The sequence below is a fragment of the Seriola aureovittata genome, chromosome 21 (assembly GCF_021018895.1).
Source record: "Seriola aureovittata isolate HTS-2021-v1 ecotype China chromosome 21, ASM2101889v1, whole genome shotgun sequence".
Lineage (NCBI taxonomy): Eukaryota > Metazoa > Chordata > Actinopteri > Carangiformes > Carangidae > Seriola > Seriola aureovittata.
In genome coordinates, this window is record NC_079384.1 from 12,937,220 (window position 1) to 12,959,768 (window position 22,549).

General features: G+C 41.8%; 2 protein-coding genes across 2 annotated transcripts; both read right to left on the bottom strand.

The window, feature by feature from the left end:
- Positions 1-260: 260 nt before the first annotated feature.
- On the bottom strand, positions 261-16,032 carry fam53b (family with sequence similarity 53 member B). Its single transcript, XM_056365751.1, has 5 exons — positions 15,840-16,032; positions 8,875-9,106; positions 7,955-8,009; positions 5,231-5,994; positions 261-1,381 (listed from the first exon to the last, which is right to left on the bottom strand). Exons 2-5 carry the CDS (start codon positions 8,962-8,964, stop codon positions 1,019-1,021), a joined length of 1,272 nt encoding a protein of 423 aa, XP_056221726.1. The 5' UTR covers positions 8,965-9,106; positions 15,840-16,032; the 3' UTR covers positions 261-1,018.
- A 3,394-nt stretch (positions 16,033-19,426) lies between these two features.
- Positions 19,427-22,257, bottom strand: hpdl (4-hydroxyphenylpyruvate dioxygenase-like). The gene is made up of 5 exons (XM_056365750.1): positions 21,510-22,257; positions 21,254-21,420; positions 21,005-21,156; positions 20,435-20,562; positions 19,427-19,921 (listed from the first exon to the last, which is right to left on the bottom strand). The coding sequence occupies exons 1-5, from the start codon at positions 22,202-22,204 to the stop codon at positions 19,720-19,722; spliced, it is 1,344 nt and encodes a 447-aa protein (XP_056221725.1). The 5' UTR covers positions 22,205-22,257; the 3' UTR covers positions 19,427-19,719.
- Positions 22,258-22,549: the final 292 nt, after the last annotated feature.

Below are 22,549 nucleotides of genomic sequence, written 5' to 3' on the forward strand. Positions count from 1 at the left end.
TTACATTCGGTACGTCATTATAATTGGCCACGAGTTAATACAAACAATCGTCCAAATCCCTACCCTGTACATCTAAAAGCACAAATGTAAGAATTTGCATCTAGTCACACCCACTTGCATCTGTTGTTTGACTTCATATGCAGCTGTGCCGCATCCAACATTCACTTCATATTCCGTCTCAACTCATATTAAGATATAGTCCGGAGCTGGCATCCCAAATTTTGTGAGAAAAGACGCTGAAATAATGGACTTACAAATGACACATTTAAAACTGTGTTTATTTGTATAGAAATATGCTCATGTTTTACATAACTTTGTAGTTACAAATCGTAAAAAGAAAGAATATTAACGCTATTAGCATCACAAAGTTTCTCTCAAACAAACGGGAGCATAGGTCTCACAGAGAAGCCTGATGTTACTGTGTGAAATGTTAAGCTCATCAATATACTTTTACAGGTGGTGTGTGCGTGCAGCTTGTTGCTCGGTAAGAGTGAAAGGGGCTTTACTAAGAGCAGCTCTCAAAGTAGTCTCCATCTCTGTCCATCATGTACCCGTGTACTACTGAAGAACGTCAGAGGGGTGGACACTTTCTAGTGCAGAGAATTTGTACAAACCTGTTGTGGCTTCTCTCCAAACAAAGTACAGTGAGGGTAATAAGGATTACAGAGAAATGTTAGAGACCCCAGTCTCTGAGCCAACATTAATACATCATTTTTATATTCATCAGTTCTATTTCTCCACCCAAACCCATCCTCCCGACTTTCTTGTTCTCCTGAGACACAGTTGAGATACCGCACAGTGGGGGAGTAGCGTCTGACTACAAATGTCCCCAAAAATGGGCATTCAGCCCACGAAGCTCCTGCTCAACCTTTCCTTGAGAAAAAAAAGACAAGTGCTGGATCTGCATTAGCTTTCCACTTGCTTTGTCCTTAAGACTATCAGTACTGTTTACTGTACCACCTGGTGATAAACTTTCAGTCCCCTATATTAGCTTCCCCAAAGAGGAGGGCGGTCCAGCTCAGTTCCTCTCAATTTGCTCAATGTCGAGCTCGCCTCCAAGCTGATACACGTCCTTCCTCATGCTACAAAGCCCCGCCCACAGAGGCTCATTGTCCTTCCCATTCATCGTCCCCGGTGTCACATCACCGCAGCCTGTGGAGTTCCAGTCCACATCCTCGATTGTGGGGTCCGAGGACACGTTCCCGGTGATCTCGCCCTCTTTGGTCTGAGGCTGGGTGTCCTCCAAGCCGTGTTCGTTTACGGATGAGTCGTCAGTGTTGCACTGAGCGTTGCTCGTCAGAGTGTGGAGGGCCTGGCTGGACTCGCAGCTGTCCTCGCCTGTGATTCCAGGGCAGCTAAGGCTGTGGAAATTCCTAAGTTTCTGTGGAAAGAAAGAAAGGTCATTTTTTTAGAAGCATAAAATTGATGTTTTCAAGGAAACAAAGATACACTTAAACAAATATGCCAAAACTTTGGTCTGGTAGGAGTCCATAGTCTCCATGGTGACGGCATATTTGGTTAGGAAATCAAAAACATTTCCTTCATCCCAGACTATGACCCTTGTCCTAACTAGTACACAAACAAAACTAAACGCATACAGCCATCTTATGAAAACAATCCCTCTACTGTACTGATATAGTACGTGGGTGAGTCAGTGAGGTCAGAGCTGGACACTGGGCAACGACCACTATAATATAAAAAAGTCAAAAATTTGAAGGGTATAAATTTAGCCTGCATTACATACTGGAGCAACTGGTAGTTGGATGACTGAGGCTATGTGATCTGAGGTCCAACATGAACCAAGGCAGCAAGTGGCCAGATACCCAGAGGGCAGACATCGCTAATGTCTGCCTTTTGACTCCGCTGGCCTTTGGTTGGCATCGCACAATGAACACATACATCTGGGAGACCCAGAAACTTCCATAGGCAAATCCACATGTGCCAACACTGCTGCAGGCATGTCCTGTGACAGCTGTGCGTGCTGGAGCAGGAGGCTTTATGACAGAGGCTTATCCAATTCTGTACAGCTAATGTGGAGAAGGCAGGACAGCTGCCTCATGCCTGACCACTACGGTGTTAGGCCAACAGGACACAGGAGAATAGGGCCTCTGTGAAACCTCTTGTCACTTGTGTACTTATGTAATACTTGACAAGCATGGGACTGTTGGGGATGTAGCTTACAGCCAAGTGTACGAACTACGGCTGCCACTAACTGATAGTCTAAAGATGAATCTATACTTTTTTTTGTATGATTCAAGAAGTTGTTTCATTTATAAAATAAGTCAAAAGAGTTTTCTTCTACCAGCTTATTTTGTCTGAACAAGAGCTTCAGTTTACAATGTTATGAGATACAGAAAGGGCTAATTAATTCTTATAATTAATTAGTTATGAAGGTTATTGTAAATAAATGTGCTGTTGCTCGAATCAAATGAAACCTGTTTAAATCTTCAAATTAAAGAAAACCCTTAATAACAACAGAGAAATGTCCAACAAATACTAAAAGTTTCTGCTACTTATTAACGTATTGAAACATTTTTTCCCAGATATTTGTTAGCCGAGCTGTTTTTAATTGTTTACGTTACAAAACAAGTTTAACGACAGCTATGCTAGCAGCTCAGCAATGCTTTGATTTTAATGCTAACATGTTCACAATGCTGCCAATACTGGTGTTTCTCAGGTATAATGTTTACCATGTTAACCCCCTGAACGTTTAAAACTTAAAACTTGAAATGGTGACTTGATTACCTTTTGGTCCACTATTCATTTTAGCTTTATTATGACCACAATAATATCCACACAGTCTGGATTTATTACCTATCAGAGGCTCTGATCTTTGAATTTAGAGACCAAGGCAGTCAAGAGCTGTGAATAAGTTTGGAGGAGAAGGGAGGTGAAAATATAAAGTTATGATCCACATTTCCAAGCGGACAGGCAGTGAGAAAGGTCTATGCGCCGGGCAGCAGTAGATCAAAAGGGGCCCTGCTGTTTTTCTTGGCTCTGGTCAAACGGGTACATTTGTCAGCACCAGGCTGGTGTCACATTGCTGCCCTCTGCATTTGCACTTCACTCTCAACAGTCAGATTTCTGGCCCAGACCATGGGACCAGACTGATAAGGCTGTGAGTAGTCTGGGATAGAGCAAAATAGTGGCATCAACATTAAGCAAACCAAGCTCTAACTTAGAACGCAAGAGGAAGTGTTTCAGATGGAGGAAATCTTAGTCCTCATACAACTTTCTGCACCACACTGTGCTGCTGGTGTCCACTTTGCCTGCTACTATAACCCCCCCCCCCCAAATCGAGAGAAGAGCAGAAAGTCCCCTCATCCATACTGACCTTGACTCTCCGTCAATATAAGCTGATCAATAGCTCATGAGGCCCGGTTGTGGCAGCGATCCACCCACTGAGCTGAATTTACAGAAATCAATATCTCTTTACCCAACACGCATCTCTCCTGTGCGACGATCTATAACCTCTGCCACAGCTGCTCTACTTCCTGACATTCACGGAGCCGCAGTGAGCCACGCAGAGGGTAGCAATTTCTCCCAGGGTAAACTACACCTCTGTGGATGTGTGGATGAGAGGACACTTTAGAGACACACTCAGCACTGTGACCAATCTTTGAATAGTAAGGTGACTTTGAATACTGATAGGGTGATGCGTGTGAAGCACGATAAAGCCCTTGAGCTGAGTGCCAAGCAAGCTTACTCTATCGTCACAAGTGAGCATCTTTTCCACAGAGATTTCCTGAACTTTCACAGCGCAGCTACACACTTCAGACTTCTAGTTGTTTTAAACAACTGGCTGATTTTTCAATTAATCAAATTATCGTTTTGTATATAAAATGTCAGAAAATAGTCTAAATCGCCCAGAGCCCAAGATGAAATCTTGCCATTTTGTTTGGCTTTTTTTCCCCTCAATTTAAGGATTTTCAAATTTGTTGTCAGTTGATTATTCTTATTGACTTATTAGCACTGTTTACGGGTTTAGTTGCGTAACTTGGCCAAAATGTCTGGAGCTCATTTTCTCCAGGGCTGGCCTCTAAACCAGAGTCACTTGGGAGAAATTTAAAAAGATCTTAAACCAGACAAACTAAATATTTAAGCTGATATCTAATGCTATTAACAGTTTCTTCGACCTGAGCTTAAAACCAGTATCACAGCAGAACATGGAACACAATCCACAAACAGAAGGAAAAATCCAATGCTAACAATCTCAGCATCCTGACATCCGTCTGTAAAAACATTGTTGGTTACCTCGCCTAAGGCTCTTTTCTCCACACTGACCTCGACCATGTTTGGAGCGTGGTGTGTGTGGTGTCTTCTTGTCGTGTCACAGCAGCGCTGTTGTTAAGACGCTGCTGAACTCTGAGTGACTTTCTCATCAGGGCCCAAGTCCAGCTCTGTGTTTATGATCCAGCCAGTGTACGTGTGAAACTTTACTATGTGTGTCTGTGTGCCTGTGGGGCAAAGAGACAAACGGCTGCCGGGACGTGCAGATAAAACAGACAGTCTGTTGAAACATGGTCAACATCAGAAGTGGATCAGCTCAAGCCGGTGGTTTCATCAGATCATTTCTTTGAATACAAACTCATCCGATCCACTGATTGATCTCGTTTCCTACTTTAATCGTCTTCATCCAGTAACACATTAAAAAGCGCATACTTGGCTACATGCTCTGCAAGTGAAAATACAAACCCACATGATGGAATGTGACCCAGAACAGGCCTGCATGAATGAACGATCACCATCATTTCATGACAGTGCCTGGAGAAATGCTTTGAGGTGTGCTGAGGGAGAACAGATACAATGGCGTGACCTTCGTTGGAAGTGTTTGTTTATCCAACATGGACGGAGAAAATTGCCCCAACAACAGAGTATAACCAGCTAATGTTAGTGAGACTGATGGACCTAGCAGAGCTTCCAGCTGGCATGACCATTTCCTGCTCCGGACACAGATCCTTTGGAGCACATAAGAGGGCTGTGGCAAGTTCAAACAATAGAAAAAATTCCACTAGCAATTGCTTCTGATAAATCTTATGACATGCACAGGTGCACCATTAAATATACTGTTAAACAGACTGCATATTAGGGAACAAGTGACATTAAATAGGATATGTACTACTTATATTTTAAAACTGGCAGAGATTGCAGTTTTTAATCAGTTGTCAGTCGTCAATTGTCCTGATTAAATAAAGCAGTTTCTTGCTGTGTGACACTTTTAAGCACCAACCTGGGTCATCTTTGCCAGATCCAGTGAAGGCCTCTGTTTGTGTGTGTCAGCTGGTCTCCTGCGTTTCACGCCGATCTTCTTCTCATTGAGGACGCACGGCTGTGAGCGACTGCGGGCGAGACCCCCCTGTCCACCGCGACGCTCCAGCTCTGGAGTGGAGTCAGGGGAGCTGGGTGGAGAGGGTCCACGGGGCTCAGGGAGGCAGATCTGTTCATGAGAGAGGTAGAGGGGCTGCGCTGAGGGCTCAGAGGACAGGGGCATGGAGGAGGAGGGTGTCAGACCAGTGAAAGCCGAGGGGCAGGGGAGATGTTGGGTGAAGCAGGGCAGCTCCAGGGTGTTGGAGCGGGCGGGCAGGCTGAAGCTGGAGCTGCGCTGCATGGCTGGAAAGCCGAGTTGTGCGTTTCCAACGCTACTGCGCTGGACGCTGCCTCCGCTGTGGCACCTCCTCTTCTCCACCGCCGTCCACACACGAGAGCCCTGAGGGCGCCAGGTGGAACGGCAGCCACCGATCTCGTCTGAGCAAGACAGGGACCGGCATTGCCGCTTGCTGGGGGGTGCGGTCGAGTGCGAGGACGCAGCCTCAGTCAGGCTGAGGTCCTGCAACAAGCTGGTGATTGTGCTTGAAGTGGAGCCAACATCCCAATCCCAGTGGGCTGAACTCTTGCGCACCTCAGGCAGGACGTCCCACAGGCTCTCCAGGCTGGTCCCAACTGGCCTCTGCTGTATGGCACAGCTATGACCAACCTCATGCCACCGACTTGTCTCTGCAACAAAGGACCAGATTCATTTAACTAAATAACCTTTCAGAATTGATTAAGACAATCTTCCGAAATACGAGAAACTGTTCATTTGGTTTTTGGTCAGAAGTCTTGATTTTGTTTGGTTTTTTTTTATGTCTGACAAAAAGTTCAAAAGAGGTGAACTTTATTTATTAATTTAACAAATTGGGCAACACTTTAATAAACTTTCTTCTGTTTCCCTGAGGCAACAAACAGTGTAACTGTGTGTGATCAAAATCAGTCTGGGTCTTTTTTAATGTGTCAAGCGAGGCACCCGACATCAGCCAGCAGATCTTAAAGTAACTCTGCAGCTCCAGTAATAGCTTGTTAAACTCTCTCTTCTCCACTTTCTATTTTTCCATCAGCAGTGACATCACCATCACTTCTTGAGGGCCTAATTTTATTTCCTAGTGTCAAATTTACACCAGGAGTTTAAGAAACAAAGCAACAAACGCATCAGACTCAATGCGCAGGGTGTGCAGACTCCCTCTGAAGAACAAAACACACTGTCAGATTCATTTGAGGCATGAACGTCCATGACACTGCTCCAGTCTCGGTCAGTGTGTTGGTCCCAGCATGTGTACTTTGTATTGACACTATTCACTGCTTTGTATAATTGGCACTAAAAATAAATCCTGTCCTCCAGGCTCTGTCACAGTCAGTGAGCTGATTGGGAAAGGGAATGAAGCTCAATGTCTAACTGACTCGATATCAAACCTCGTCCCTGTTAGAGCAAGGCTTGATAAAAATGTCAATAACCCATCATAAACATTCTTGCTTAAGTTCATCATCGCGTTTCTTATTGTTCTATAAGAGTTCTGCATCAGACCAGCACCATGGTTACTCTGCCAGGGAAAGCACCTGTTATTGCCACAACAGAAACTCGCTTGAATTACTGAATGGGTCAGCCAACTGAACTGGTCAGTCAACTCTGACTTAGATACTAAACATCGAGGCCACTGCCCACTCGTGGTATGCAAAAAGTCTGTTCTTCTCCACTGGAGATAAAAGCCTCAAAATACCATCTACAGCACACGGGCAGGACGGGGAACAAAGGGCAGTGTTAACAACACCTACTGGTGCTGCAGTGTTCTGTGCCAGGACTTTGCCAGTCTTACACTCTCAATGCCAAGGTACTGTGAGGACAGAATACATTTTAATCTTATAATACAATGACTGCAAGGGCTGTTCCTCCTACAGTGAGGTAAATGAAGCATATGAGCCTTTGTATCCATAACCCAATTTTCAACTCGTGGACATCACGTCTAGTTCCGAAGCATTCAGGAGTGGCAGAAGATCCCTGACGAAGATTAGCTGCTGACACATAATCATTAACGCACGTTGGCAGAAACTTCCGTCAGGCCTCCTTCACATAATGTTGTGTGACCATCAACCAGATTCGGCAAAGACTGACTTCTGCCAATAATTTCTCTGAAATGTTGCAAGACAACATGTCCCTCCAAACCATTGCTCTCACTAAACACCTGACCATTTCTGGCCCCTCCAAGCTGCTACGAACAGGTACCAGCTTGTGATTGGCTATAAAGCACAGTGACTGACAACAATGGCCCACACAAAGAAGAAATATGGTGACGGGCTTGGGAAAATGACAGAATATAATGATAGATGAAATTTTTCAAGCCTCAGAGACATTGCTATACTGCATGATTTATACTAAAGCAGCAATTCCTTTAATATCTCCGGTGCTCTACACAGTTTTATAGGAATTTTAACCTAACAAGAACTGGCATCAATGTGATGAGCTACCTTGTTTTATAGGTATTTAAAGATGACAATTCCATATTTCATCTATTAACAATTTCTTGACTAAATTTCCAGAATATTTACTCTTACTAAATGCCTACTTCAGTTATTTACTACTGAAATTAACTATATTATCCTTACATGTGTGAATGTGTACGTGAATGAGAAAGATGACTCTTACCCATGAGTCCACAAGAGAAAAGTGCAGTCCCCTGGCTCATGGTCTGTGCCTGGAACTGCAGAAATGTAGAAAAAGACTCACCGTCAGCTCGCCAGAAAACCCACAAACTCTCAGAAAAAGCTTTAAATATCAATAAATGAGAGTAAAAATCATAAGCGATTGGAAAGTCAAATATGAAACTGGTCCCGAGGGTGTATGTTGTAGCACATTTTTTGCTGCTGAGCGATGTAGACCACGCCATCAACAAAGAGGGAGTTCCACCATAAATGCCTCTGATTGACGCTCAGCCCCAGAGCATGATGATTTCATTTCACGTGGCTGAGAGGGCAAACTCGGTCCATATTAGTGGGGGAATTTTCTCACTCTGTGCTGGCAAAAAGAAGACTGCTGCATGGATGCTGATTAGAAAATGAGTCAGCGTTGCACAGCCTACTAGAACTAAAATACTCTATTGTTATTTTGATTGAAGTAAATGGAACACGTAGGATTCGAAACCAGATGACAAACACCCTGGTGACAACAGTTGGCAGCAATTATGATGCAATTATCAGTAATTGTAACAAAAACATCCCTAATTCCCTTCACCTTCAACATCCATATAGCTCTTTTGACATCACTTCCTGAGATTCAGTAAGGCAACACTTAGGAATTTTCCTACAAATTTGACTAAAGGGAAGTTAAAAGTCAAATTTACGCTCCGATTAAAGTTGACAAAATAGGAAAATAAAATCTAGAGCCATAAAACTGCTGTGGAGCGATCAGTGGCCGGCAACAATTTCCTGATTTAGAGCAGGACCTTGTCGTCTTCCCCCTTGACAACCGCAGTTGAGGCCTGCTGGCAAGGCTACATATAAACATAAAATGACACATTTCACACAGGAAAAAAAAAATGCTTGTACAAGTAGAAAATAACCTCTCACCGGGCCCAAATCTGTACTTTTGGATGTTACATCATCGGCACCCTTCTTTTCCAGTGTTTTCTTGTAAATGATTACCATGGCAACACACATCCTTGTCCCAAGTCGTTCCAGTGAGGGCAAGAAAAGCTGGAGGCCATGTTGATGGGCATGGTGTGAGCAGGCTGGTTTCTCATAAGCTTAAGACAGCAGCCCTCAGCTCCTCCAGGAATGTGCTTCACTCCTCAGTCCAATCCTGATCGGACACACAAAGATGAGCACAGGATTAGAATTCAGTACATTTCTGACATTCTGTTGACCATATAAGCAGAGAACAGTCCAGCTTGATTGGGGAGAACAGATCCCCTTCGTGGAGGCTCTGAAATGTGTGATGATTTCCAAAAAAAATATTCTTAATCTGTATTATAAGTTTGTAGCTTGCTCCTTTGTGGAAGCTGGAATCACAGAAGAAACAACTACGTGTCTGTGACTTGGGGTCGCCATTAGAGTCCATTGTAACTGCTGTGAATCCAAGCTGATTACAGCTGCCGTCCCTCGCAAGCGCTGAACTTTTCAGTGCTACCTTTCGCGCCTACAGATGAGTATTTGATACTGGGAAAAAAAAACCTTTGCTCACAAACACATGCAGTTCTCAATCTTTTCTGAATCTCCTTGTCACTCTCCACTTGAGCAACCTGTGCAACATCTACAAAAGTAAAAACTCAAAGGAGGTCAGTGGTTTGACTAGCTCCTTCAATTCTCAAGTGAGCGAGCAAACACTAAATTGAAATTACACTGCATTTTCACTTCCACATGGTCTCTCCAGCGCGTCACCAAAAGTGGAACTGTAAACCTGGTTTTGTTCTTCCCTTTCCATGTGGAGGATTATCTGTCATCTGAGAGAATGAGTTTCCTCAAAGTGCTCCACACTGGAGCACACAGAGAGGAATAGAGCAAAGTCAAAGTTGTGTAATTGAATCCTCAGGGGCTGGCTGGGAATAGCTGACCTTGCGGTTATCAAAACAACCCTCTTCACATTAGTGCTGCACCACAATTACAGTAAAACAGCTGATTAATCACAGATGAAAATCTATATAATCATCACAGAAGATTTTTACTACTACCAGGTCATTTTGACTTAAGTAAGTAAATAAACCTTTATTTATATGGCACTTTTTAAAACACACAGTTACAAAGTGCTCCACATACACACAAAAAAATGAAAAATGAAAAACAAGAAGTCATAAATTACAATATAAAACACAGCACAGTGAGAGACAGACCTAACTAAAACAAACCAAAACATAAAACAGGAATGGAGGTCTATAAAAAGGCTTGCCTATAAAGATTGGTTTTTAGAAGCCGCTTAAAACAGTCCAAAGATCCAGCAAAGATGCCGCCAGAGGGTTAGGTCTCAAACAGGAAAGGCGCGATCACCTTTAGTTTCACAGTTGGAGCAGGGGATGGATAAAAGATTTGAGGCTGAGAGGTGGAATGAGGAGCGAGATCAAAAAATTTAACTGGGGGCAAGGTCATGCACTTGCACTTCATCCAAGATGATACCAAGATTTGTAGCAGTAGATTTGATATTTGAGTGAAATGGACCAATAAACTGATCAACTCCAGTGACAAAGTTACCAGGTCCAATTAAAGGAATTTCTGTTGGGTTTAGGTGGAGAAAATTAAGAGACATCCAATCTTTGGTGGTGGCTAAGCAATCATGGAGGAAAGACAGCTGATTCCGGTTATTGGGTTTAGCATAGAAACAGATATATGTTTCGTCTTCATAACAGTGATGTGACACGTCTTGAAAGTGGCTTAACAAATGATGCAGAGGAAGCATGTACAATGAGGAGATGAGCGGTCCAAGAACCGACCCCTGAGGGAGTCCACGAATGAAGCTAGTTTAAAGCTGTACTACCAGAAAGTGCAGTGGACATAAGATGGTCATATGATGCCTGCAAAGTCCGAGAGTGTCTGTTTGAATGACAGAACTGCATGCAGAAAAAAAAAAAAGGGAAACAGAAAGAGACGGTGTACGTGAAACAAAAGAGCACTCTGTGCAGAAGATGAGACACCGTGGGAAACAAAAGAGGCGACATCAGAGGTTGCGGGTGGTGGTGTGGAGTGTGTGTGTCTGTTTGTGTGTGTAGGGAGGGGGGGGCAGCATCACAAGACAAGAATGAGCTGACATACTGGAGGTGGCGTTTGCATTCAGCATATGATTTCCATTACTAACACTTATCACATCAGGAAAACAGCTTCAACACAAGGATGTTTTTAGTGGAGTTCTACAACGAGATCAACGCAGTTCAAGGACGTCTGGTGGCTTTAATTTATGGCCTCTGTGAATAGAAAAGAACAAATCAAAGCTTGGGACTGGACGAGGGCAGGCCATCTTACACTGTGCGTGACCATTAACCACACAGATCTGTGTTTCACAGCAGAGATAACTCGGGACGTGCTGGAGTAGAGGAAACAGTTGTTTATATATCACCCTTAATGGCTCGCTGATGGATGCAGATGGCATTGACACAGAAAGAAAAAACCTCGCCCATAGAAATTAAACTGGCAAAGACAAGAAAGCTCTTTAACATGTTGTTTACCCAAACAAAAAGGACAGTTAATGATGTTTTCCTTCCCAAGAAAAGTGGGAAAAAATCAAACTGTAGCCTGACATTTGAACTTTAAACTGTAAACATCATCCATTACTTTTAGTTACAGGGAACTTCAACAATTTATCATCTTTCTCATGCTCAGGCATTACGTTTATATCCCGTAAATCTGAGCTGAGCACTTTAAATGGGCGAGGATTATATCATAATTATAAACATTCCTTGGCTACATGACATAAGTTGTACACACAATTATAGAAGCCTAACCTTGCCCCACAGCCTTTGAAAAGCATTCAACTTGTGACGGTCTGTGAATAGAAAACATGTTGAGAGGCGCTGGCAAAGGGCAGCTTGCTTTTTCTTGTACAGACAAACCTGTAAACCAAATGCAAAAGCCATTCCAAGGCATGGTTTCCAGTGCGTAATGGATACACCCAGTGCACTCAACTCCTACTGCATGAACTGCTGTGTGCAAAGATGCAGATGAAGCTATAATCTGCAAATGAGGTATCTAGAATTTCTGCCCAAGGGGTGCCGCTCCCCGCCTGACGTCAAAACCCGAATCACCTTCATAACGATGCTGCTATTATCTGGAATCAGTGGGAGTCTTTTATGCTTCTGCAGCATGATAACTCTTTATCTGGGTTGAAGCAGCAACCACCGTGACAACTGAGAAGTCTAATCGTTGAGAAGGGGAAGAAGGTTGCAGGACGTTTCCATCACATGCAAAGAGGGGCTGCTGACTAACTGCAACAAAGTGACGGTGGCAGTGCAGTGACAGAGGCCTTCCTGAAAGACAACAATAACGCTGCCTTGGACGAGCTGATGGGACACCACGCTTCCTTTGTGGTTACCAAAAGCCTTTCAATCATCGCTACTTTGGGGTGTCAGAAGTAGCTGAGCTATCATGCAGCCTAAATAAGTTCTAGATAGGACAAGAATAGGAAACCACAGCGACGACTGGGTCAACTATAGCGGAGGCCTGCTTCAGAGTCAGCTCAGTTTCCAAAAGCATGAACATTCTCTCCTGTACGAGTTCAGACACCAGAATGCTATTATCATAAATGACACTTTTCTAAGACTCTTAAATCGCAGTCCAGTCCAAGAAAGACTACAAACTGTCAGCTTAACCATTACAATAGGCGCCTAAACTGTGGTCATCCATGAAAACTCTGTTTCCCTATTAGAGCAGCTTTTCCATACATTGCTCAGACTGTAATCCCGCGGGTTAGGCCAACATTACATAAGGATTTGGCAGCTTTGTGTCTGACTGACAATTAGAGCTAATGCTAATCTATTTTATAGCACTGGTGCGACAGCTGGTGTAAAACACTATTTAATATCATTGTTGCACCTTGTATAGACTTCTGAATAACACAATTCATTAACTACTTCTAAGACCCTTTTGGATCTATTTTTAGCCTTATCACGCATGCTGAAAAGTTTTTATACAAGCTTTTATCTGTGTACATTGATACAGAACTTAACATAAAAGCTTAAATGTTAAGTTAAATTCTCAGACATCCTCCTCTGACCTTCCTGCATGCATGGCAGTTGGATCTGCATCCTGCTCTCAACAATCTCAGGATTGTGGCCGTCTCAGTAATCCGAGCATCTGCTGAGCACCTGAGACAGCCCGATTTGAAACCTAACTAAGGGATTTGTGCTGCTCTTCATCACCATACTGCTTCTGAAAGGAATGCTGGGTAAAAGTTTAGCTGTCCCATTCCAAAGAAAGATTCCTTGGGAGAAAATGTGCATGTTCCTAAAAAGCTTGTTTCCCCAGGCCGTTGGCTCTGGTGGCCTACATCTGTGAGTTGCATGGCTTGTGCAGAATCCATATTTGGACTCAAGCACATTTGAGCAGTTTCCCATGTCATAATGGTGGTTGTGTTTACAGAACATGTCATAAAAGGTAGACAGACATGCAGGGAACATGAGGACCGGATAATTGAATGACGAACTGGCAAACCAGTTCTGCTTATTCTGTGGCACTATTGCATCACTTTCACTGTGAAAATTCAAGATGTTTGAAACCCAAAACTTTCATTGTTAGTGTTGTCATTAATTTGGTGCCACAAAGGGCAGGTGCCACCAAGTTTTGCTACGGCTGGCGGACTGAAAAGAAATTTATGAAACTGAATGTAGGGCACAGGCTATCCCACAGCTGTCTGCATGCTCACAGAAATTAGGCAATGTCAAACAGGAGGCGCACTCTACATTTAAAGCAGTGAGTGAATAGTCAGAAATGAGCATGGCCGGGAGGCTTCAATAGTAGTTATCGGGCTCATTTGAGGGCCTGGGGTACAGCCAAGGTCTCACAAGCATGCAGCTGCCCACTTACCATAAACACAAAGGCTCAGCATGGCTATGCATGGCAGCCAAGGAGGCCTACGTTTTAAAGCAGGCCTGCTGTTTAATTATCTCATACATAATCAGTTGCACTGTATACATTTGTCCAGAACAAGAGCTTTGTTGAGCTCTGTAATCGAGGTTTTCAACAAACCTGTCCAAGTTGGAGAGAAATGTTGTCTACTTGAATGCTAAATCTAACAAAGTCTCTTAATTACAAAGGGTTGAAGACACAACATCCTTCTGCTTCCACGGCAGAATAACATTGCATGTTAATGGAACCCAAATAAGAGTAAGTCACATCCACAGGACATAGCCCCATTAACTTTCAATCAAAATTAAGAGCGGAGAGGAAAGTGCACTCTTGAGTTTTTCATGCAGGAATTTATCCATCCCCCCACACTGCATTTTCACTAACCATATACAACCAGAAACCCTGAAACAAAACTTTTTGCACATAAGTGTTTGAATAATTTCATAGCAGTTGTATTACACCACACAGGATCTTAGATAACCTTAAATGTGTCTAAATGTTTTCAGTGATATGAACAAGGAAAGAGGAATCATCTGCGAGCTCTGATAGGCAGCCTCTTTTGTACTTGAGTTAAAACCGCTCAACAGTTTTTCAGATGAGCTTGCCAGCCCTCCAGGTGGATGCCTCTTAGTTTCAGAAGAAAAGGCCCTGAAAACTGAGCTTGTCCAAGTAACCAGCACAAACAGTCCCTTAAACCCCTTTTCCAAAATCCCTCATGAAAGGGAAATGAGTTTGGCAAAGAAATTGGTGTGACGGGAGCTCACAGAATGTTACACGCAGGCTACAGAGCAAACAGGATTTTGAACTCGAGAGAAAGGCCACAAGTTACTGATGATAAAATATGAAATGTACATACTCAGAAAGTAAATTGATACATTTGTTCTTTAACAGTAAGCCTCCCATTTTCTCTGTTGAACTTATAATTTATGCATGTTCAAGCCACTCATGAACTTTAGCAGTCATAATCATGAATATGGGACACTCTGAGGAGTTCAGGTTTAACAAGCTCTTGTGTTTATGATGCCGCTGAGCACTTAAATTGCAGAATCTGTTGGATTGTGTGTCAGCCAGCCCCATCTTCATACCTGAGGGGAAGGTTGTCTAGATAAAGATAAGACAACAACATTCCACTGCATTGGCACAAACTGCGACATGCAAGAAAGAGAGTCTGAGAAATTACATTACAAATTACATGGCCACCAAATACTGTAATGTGGTATCAGGCATAAAGGCATGCAACCAGTGCTTGCTTATAAATGTATTAAAATGGTTTTCCACCAAACAAAACTGGCCCTGTTTTGTCATGTGTGCCATGCATGAGTGAAACCCCAGTTTGCACTTCAAAGCAAGCCAATTTAAATATGTTTTTGATCCAGGGAAGGTAGGGACTCTTTGTGAATTTCAAAAAACACTTGGTTAGTCTTATCAACTAATCTGATTGAGTTTACACTTTTTCGTCAGATATGAAACAAGGCAAGCACACTTTTTGTGGTTACATCGAAATGAATGGATGATGTAGTTAAACAGGGATCATTTTAAGACTGCATATGTGTGGACAAGTTTAAACTTATGGACACTTGTTTTATCAACCTTCCCTACAACATATCACCTCATTGTGTCTTTATTAATATATTGCGTGGCAATAGAGGCGTAATAAAAGTGGGGAGAAGCAGATAAAAATCAGTTTAAGCAGCATTTATGTAAGTAATAACCCTGACAAGACAAAAGGGACATAGCTTATCCAATACTCATGAGGAAAGTTGCTAAGCTAACTAACTGGAGCTATGTTTAGTCTCCATAAAGAGCTGTACTTTGTTACTGGACATTTGTAATTACGTATGTCAGCATTAAAATCCCCATTCATGCGAATCACTCACTTTCTAAACACAAGGGAGCATCACACTTTATATGAACTAGCTACAGCCCCAAAGTTAGCCAGCACAGAAACTTATTATTTGACTTTTAAAAAAAACAAAACTACCACTCACAAGCATCACGGTGAGCGCCTCGGGGTCTCCAACAGCACCGGGCAGCAGCTGCTTAGTTTCGCTGGACCATGTTGTAGTTTTGTTTTAGCAGAAAGACTGAACGAAAGGCGTCAGACAGGAAGCAAAGCGAGCAGTTCACTTCACGTCCTGCTCCAGGCAGCTCCTGCAAACTACAACATTACCCCAGTGCACTACTGTCCAAGATTGCACGCTAATGAGCCTGTGACAACATACACGAGCGATACCACTTCTGACAGGGGTGGAGTTTTCCGATGAGTCATTTGTGCCACGAAATATTTCAGTTTGATGTGAATTATTTGCATTATTTGATTCATTCACGCTTTATGTTTTAGTCAGATGAAGTTCCTGATCAAAAAAGTTAAATATTAATCTATATACGACTTTTTGTAGCACGCACTACCCCTGCTCTTGTAACTAGTGGTCTGAGCCACCCTGCAGTAATGAAAAGTAATCACAGTTTTGAGCTGTGCATATAGACAAGGCACTTTCACAATATACAGTGGTGTAACACGATAACCTGGCAACTGTGTGTGATTTAGAGAGCCACATAGAGGGAGAAAGAAAGAGATGTGTGTTATATGTATATTGCTAGACACCCCCCCCCCCCCACACACACACACACACACACACAAAATGAGCCCCAGTGTAATAAGGCTTAGTCCTAAATAAATTCAATACATTTATTACAAACAGATGTTGAAGTAAATTCTGCTTTTATCATAACATACAACAGCATACAATATACTATTATTTAACCATCTAGGTTTAGTTGTCTATATATACATACATTATGCAATGGGTGTATCTACAGTATAGTCAACGCTCAAAATCTATCCACCAAAGAGAGATTTGTCCCAGTGATCCTGTGGAAAAATGTATTTGGATAAATTTTGCAAGCCTGAACAGGAAAAACCAGTATTTCACAAGAAAATAAACAGACATTAGAGACAGGTTTTTTTGTCGTCTTGTTAATCACCATGGGAGCTCTCTATTGTCTAAAGTTGGGCAGTGTTTTCTCTTTAGCTTCCTGTATGTTTAGTTATTGTCTGCACATTGTGAGCCAATGACAACAGAGTCGTAAACCTTGTTATTTGGAGTTTACATGGTTGACACACTCAGTTATAATGCTGAATCATAAGCCAATTACAGATTAAATTTTTTTTTCTGTATATTTCAGAAAGATGAAAAACATCCCATATCATCAAGTAGAGTAAGCTGATTTATTTTGTGGGAGCTGAAGTTAACACAGTGGGGCTCAGAAGGGTGGGGAGCTGAGGCTCACCCCTGGCAGACACTATTGTTAATCAAGGAGTAACATCTGTTGTGTGCCACTAATCTCCCCCAGACTGTCAGACTGTCGTACTGTCCAACTCGGTTTTAGACTGTCTGCCTTTTGTGTTAAAGAGCACCAAGGATTTGTCTCCTCCACTATGTAGGCTACAGTGTGGGGTGGGGTGGGGGTGTGTGTGTGTGGTTGGGGGGGTGGGGGTGGGGGGGGGTGACAAGTTGTTTTTAACCCCTTCAGTAGTCAGAGTATATGTCATAGCAAACTTTGAATGTTGTGTTTTGTTGTCCAAAAAGGCCAAAGATGAATCTTTGAGAAGAAGATGATCAAAACAGCTTATTATACAGGATTAGGAGTCTTGCAGTTCAACAACTTTGGCAGTGTGTGTTATGACTGTAAAAAACCATAGGGGGCAGTATCCACCAATCATAGTGCCACAAAGAGGCCAAAAGATTGAACTGAAGGGTAATGGCTTATATAGTTATTTTGTCTTGACTTTGTCTTTTGACTTTCTTAATGTAACTGTAGTTACCATATGGTAAACAGTAAATAGGAGGTGATCTTCCAACTCCCAGTACTGCGACCCCATGCAGAATGCTGAATGCCATCTGTGTTTCACACTGGCTGCAGACAGATGGCTAAAGCACTCCTGTTACAGGAGCCATCCCTCCTCAACTTTAATGAACAGTTAATCTTTCCCCTCCCTGACAAAACTCCCCATTTATGATTTAAGATTTAACAATTTGTGTTCATTTATAATTTTAAACGAATGCAGTCAGTCCACAAATTACTTCCAAAGCTGAATGAAGAGTACAGCTACAGTGTTCTGTATGTAGTATTTCTTGTTTGATAGTCACTCTTAGAATCAGAAATGTTCTATTAGTAGGCACAAATCCAATATACAGTCAATTCTAAAAGTTTACCTTTGCCAAGAGGGCGACACTTGAGTTAAAGAAGAACACTGACACCACTTGTCAAAATGCAGAAGTACATGCATTTACTGACTTTATTGACTTTTTGAAGCTTGTGGTTGAAAATTATTCTCCGGCGTTACTCAATGGGATACTGTAACTACAGTCAGGACATAAAAAGAGCATATGGCTTTCATGGAACGCCATCTAAATTTTCACTGCTTCTCATCTATCCCACTAATCCTTGCCTATAATGTTTATAGTCAAGTTAATTGAACTGGCACATCTCTGTGGGTTTGAAGATCCCTTCTAAGAGGCTCTAAAGCCATGTTTTTGCCAAAGCATGCATATCGCTAAAACCTCCGCAGCATCTGAAAGAGGTGCAGCTGTTCCTCTAGTAATGGTTCATGAGTGACTGTATGAGTGAGTTATTGAGAAAAAAGGGGCGCCTTAGCTCAGAACAGTGATTTTAATGTTTATATGATAAAGTCAACTAATAAAAATAACTAATAATCCTAGATAAGGCTACATTTTCAATCTAAATACTGTAGGGGTGAAAATCTAGGATATTTATTGAGGTGAAATGGCCTTAAGTCTTTGCCTGAGTTAATGATAAAGTGGTCACTATTCCTCTGTTGTGTATATAGACAATGGTGGAAGATGTATATATAATTTTTTAAGGATAGTAAAGCAGGAATACTGCAGTGTAAAAACAAGCATTTGTAGTAAAGGTTGAGAGAATGTAATTAAGTATTTCAAGTAACCAATATGCAGAATATTATATTATGCTATATATCATTATTGATATTGGTGGTGGTTAACATGTAAGCAGCCTTTTAGTGTACCTACTCTATGTAATTTAATCTGTAACATGGCATCAATAATGAGAGAAGTGTTCAGCTCCTTTAATTACTGCATTCAAAATCAAAAAAAGGTAAAAGTTTGTAATTATTATTATCAAAATGTACTTCACATATCAAAAGTTAAAGGACTCATTATGAATAAAAATTACATCTGTGAGTGGTATATTACTTTATATGATTATATATTATTGTCTGATCTATAGCAGTAATATAGTTCTACTAGTACATCAAGTATATAAAAGGTTTGTAAAATCAAAATCTGCAAAGTAAATATTAGTAACTATAAATGTAGTGGAGTAAAAAGTACATTTCCTTCTCAAATGTTGTAGGGGAAAAGTACAAGGTACCATGAAATAGAAATTGTCCAGGAAAGTACGAAAACCGCTGGCAATGTTTACCTAAGATGACCTGAGAGATTTCAAGAACTCTTATTGTGAAGTTTGGCCCACAAGCATTCGAAGAAACACTGAGCACATTATTTTGTAGTAATTGGTTTTCACAGTCCGCTGTGAGTTACAAATTTATTGAGGAGCTCTGGAGTCATCAGTTGCTTTGCAGTGAAACACAAATAAAACAAAGACATTCTTTTACAGCAAGTGTATTTATGTTGTTGTCACGTTTCAAGCATAGTATGTAACATCTGTTTTTGAAGCACTTTGTTCACGATGCAGTTTTTATCTGTTCAGTCATATTTTACATCTTTTTTATATCTTACATATTTTTTTCTCTCACGTTGGTATATATATATATATAAAAAACACATTCAATAAAATAACCTCAGTTAATAATTTCTGGAGTGACTAATACTGAGCAGTGTGAACAGTTTTTGGGGATCCCTCTCCTTGAGAACCCCCCCTCTCATTCTCCATGTAGGCTTGCACCGACCTCCACAGCGCTCTGATGTTTCCCTCACCAAAACCCGTCGCCCCTCTTCGCTCTATCAGCTCAAGGAAGAATGTGTCCTCTGCAAAGATGGGCTTGGTGAACACCTGGAGAAGGTATCTGGAAATAGACGATAACAAGTTGAGGACACTTGGCTGATCTTACATGAGGCATTTCACATCTGGGTTAGCCTCTGTTCTCATAGCTTTCACTGCTAGATGGAATTTCTCATGGACATTGGTCATTTTTTCTAAAAAAAAAAATAAAAATAAAAATAAAACATTTCCTGAGGTTTTCTGTCCATATTCCATGGTCAGCGGAAATCTGCTACTGTACTGGACGGTAAAATTTGAACATCTTGTCATTTTGACAAGAATAAAAAACCATTTAACTACTAAGGCTCTCATGAGGCTCTGACTGTGATTATGTGCCTATGACTCATGGAATATGTTGTTTTTTAATACTTACCAAAATAATGATCTTTGAGCTGCTCAAATTTTATTATCCAGAACAGTGAGGAAACGGCTAGAAACCATCATTAATATGCTTGACACCTGCAAGAACCTCTATAAGAAAAAAAACAAAAAAACACTGACGTGTGAGACAAGTTTATGGCTCTTTATTGCCTCTCACCTTCTGTTTTCACTGGATGCTTTCTCTGATGAGAGATCCTGGTGCAGGTCTGTGTCCAGGAGAATGCCATGCTGCGCCAGCATCTGGGGGTTGTGTCCTGCAGCCTCTATTTCCTGCTGTTTTCCCACCTGTCACAGTACAACACAGCATAGGTAAAAGTGTTAATAAACAAGGTAGAAGATGATATGCTTGTAAATACAACCTGCATATGTTAAATTCTATTATTTAATGTAATAATCAGCCATGGAAACTGACTTGTTAAAAGACCGTACATGTATAGTGAGAGACTCATACAGAAATGACACACAAAATAATAGAAAAGTAATGTTAATTTACTATTATACTAAGTCAGTGCTTGTAGTAAGTTTCCTTTTTGACTTAGAGGAAGTGATTCAGTTTCACAAGAACAGTGCAGCCTTGCAATGTCGTTGTCTAAAGACAACCCTGATCTGTCGCCTGTGTCTGTTTATTCACACATACTATATAATACCCTTTTTGACTTGCTGGATAAAATGTGGGTTAAGTCTTGCAGTAATCGAGTCATTACTGGTCTGAAAGAGTCGCTCAAACCTTGGTGTAGTAGGCGGGAGGAGGGGAGAAAAACTGTACACCAGCTTCAGCCATTGTATGTGCAGTAGAAACAATGTTTTTTGTGTACAGCCCAATGTGCTGGATCCCTGGGGCCCTGTGCTCCTCCAGGAAGGTATCGACCTGGTTCCTGCCTGAAATTAGAGCGAGCAGACGGTGACACAGGACTTGTGAGATCAGAAATTATGGCAGAATTTAAATACGTTGAAGGATGGGAGTGGCTGCTGTTACCTTGTTCAGGCAGTGATTCTGCAATGACAAACTTGCAATCAGGCTCTTTTTTGTCCACAGAGGGAAGAACGATGCCTGCTTTGCTGCATTTCCAGTACTCCATGGCGGTAAGACGCAGTCCAATACCCTCCTGGTTTATGACAAAACCTTCGTCCAAATCTTCCTCACTACTCAGAAGAAGAAACAGTTGTCTTTATTGCTGACATCACGTTAAACAAAATAAAGAGTATGACTATAAATGCCCATAGATCCTCACCTATCAATGAAAAACCTCTGGAAACCAAAAAGCTGCTCATACCACCTCATGACCTGGTGGGTGGTTTTCCTGGGACAGGCATAAGTTATGTGGTCAAAATGTGTGACTGGACAAGACCTGTCCTCTTCTTCTGAGCTGCTGTTCTTTTCAACAACATCAAACCCAGGCAAGAAGTTTCCCTCATATTTGGTCCTGTCGATTAGTGTGTGGCACACATTCCCCACAATGGATTTAACCACCAAGTAGGTGACAAGACCGCCCTCGTCCTGAACTGTGGTGGGAGGCACCAGGAAATTGCAGCCCAGATGGCGAAGAGCCTTGAATGACCTTTCCACATCCTCCACCTCGAAACACACGTTGCTTACAGTATCCACCGAATAATGTGGGCTGACATCGAACAGACATTTCGTGGAATTCTCCTGGTTGCATTTCCCCGAGTTGACCCGGTGTGTATCAGGTGAATGTTTGTCTGTGATGCCCAGCAGCTCTCCATTCATTTTCACACTGCTCTGGTTTGGTCTCTCATTCACGACGAAAACTGCCGCTCCTTTTCTGAAAGCCAGCTGCCTGGACCTTTCGGTTAGTCTGGTAGCAAACAAAATAAATTTGAACTTAGAGACGAGGTCGTTGGTTATTTTCTCCACGTTAGAAACGTGGAGCGAAATGTGGTGTAACCGACTCAAGTAAGCTGCCATGTTTTAGATGTGACGTTTTGACAGGAGGCGTGTCCAAAAAAATATAGGAACCCTATCACAATAAATCTATTTTTAATTGTTCTTTCGGCATTTGTTTCAAACATAATGATACACATAAGACATTAATTTAAAATTATATATGTATGTATATTTGTGTACCTAGTAAAATACCAACATCTTAAAATAACCACTGAAGTAACCTCGAGGTCAATAAAAGGTGATTCATAACCGACCAAAATTTCTTTTGTAATCCAAGACAAGCATGTACTTGTTTATTTATGTCCATGAAATCTCGTAATAGTGTTTCACTTTGGTGTAAAATAAATTAAAAGTAATAAAGGGCTT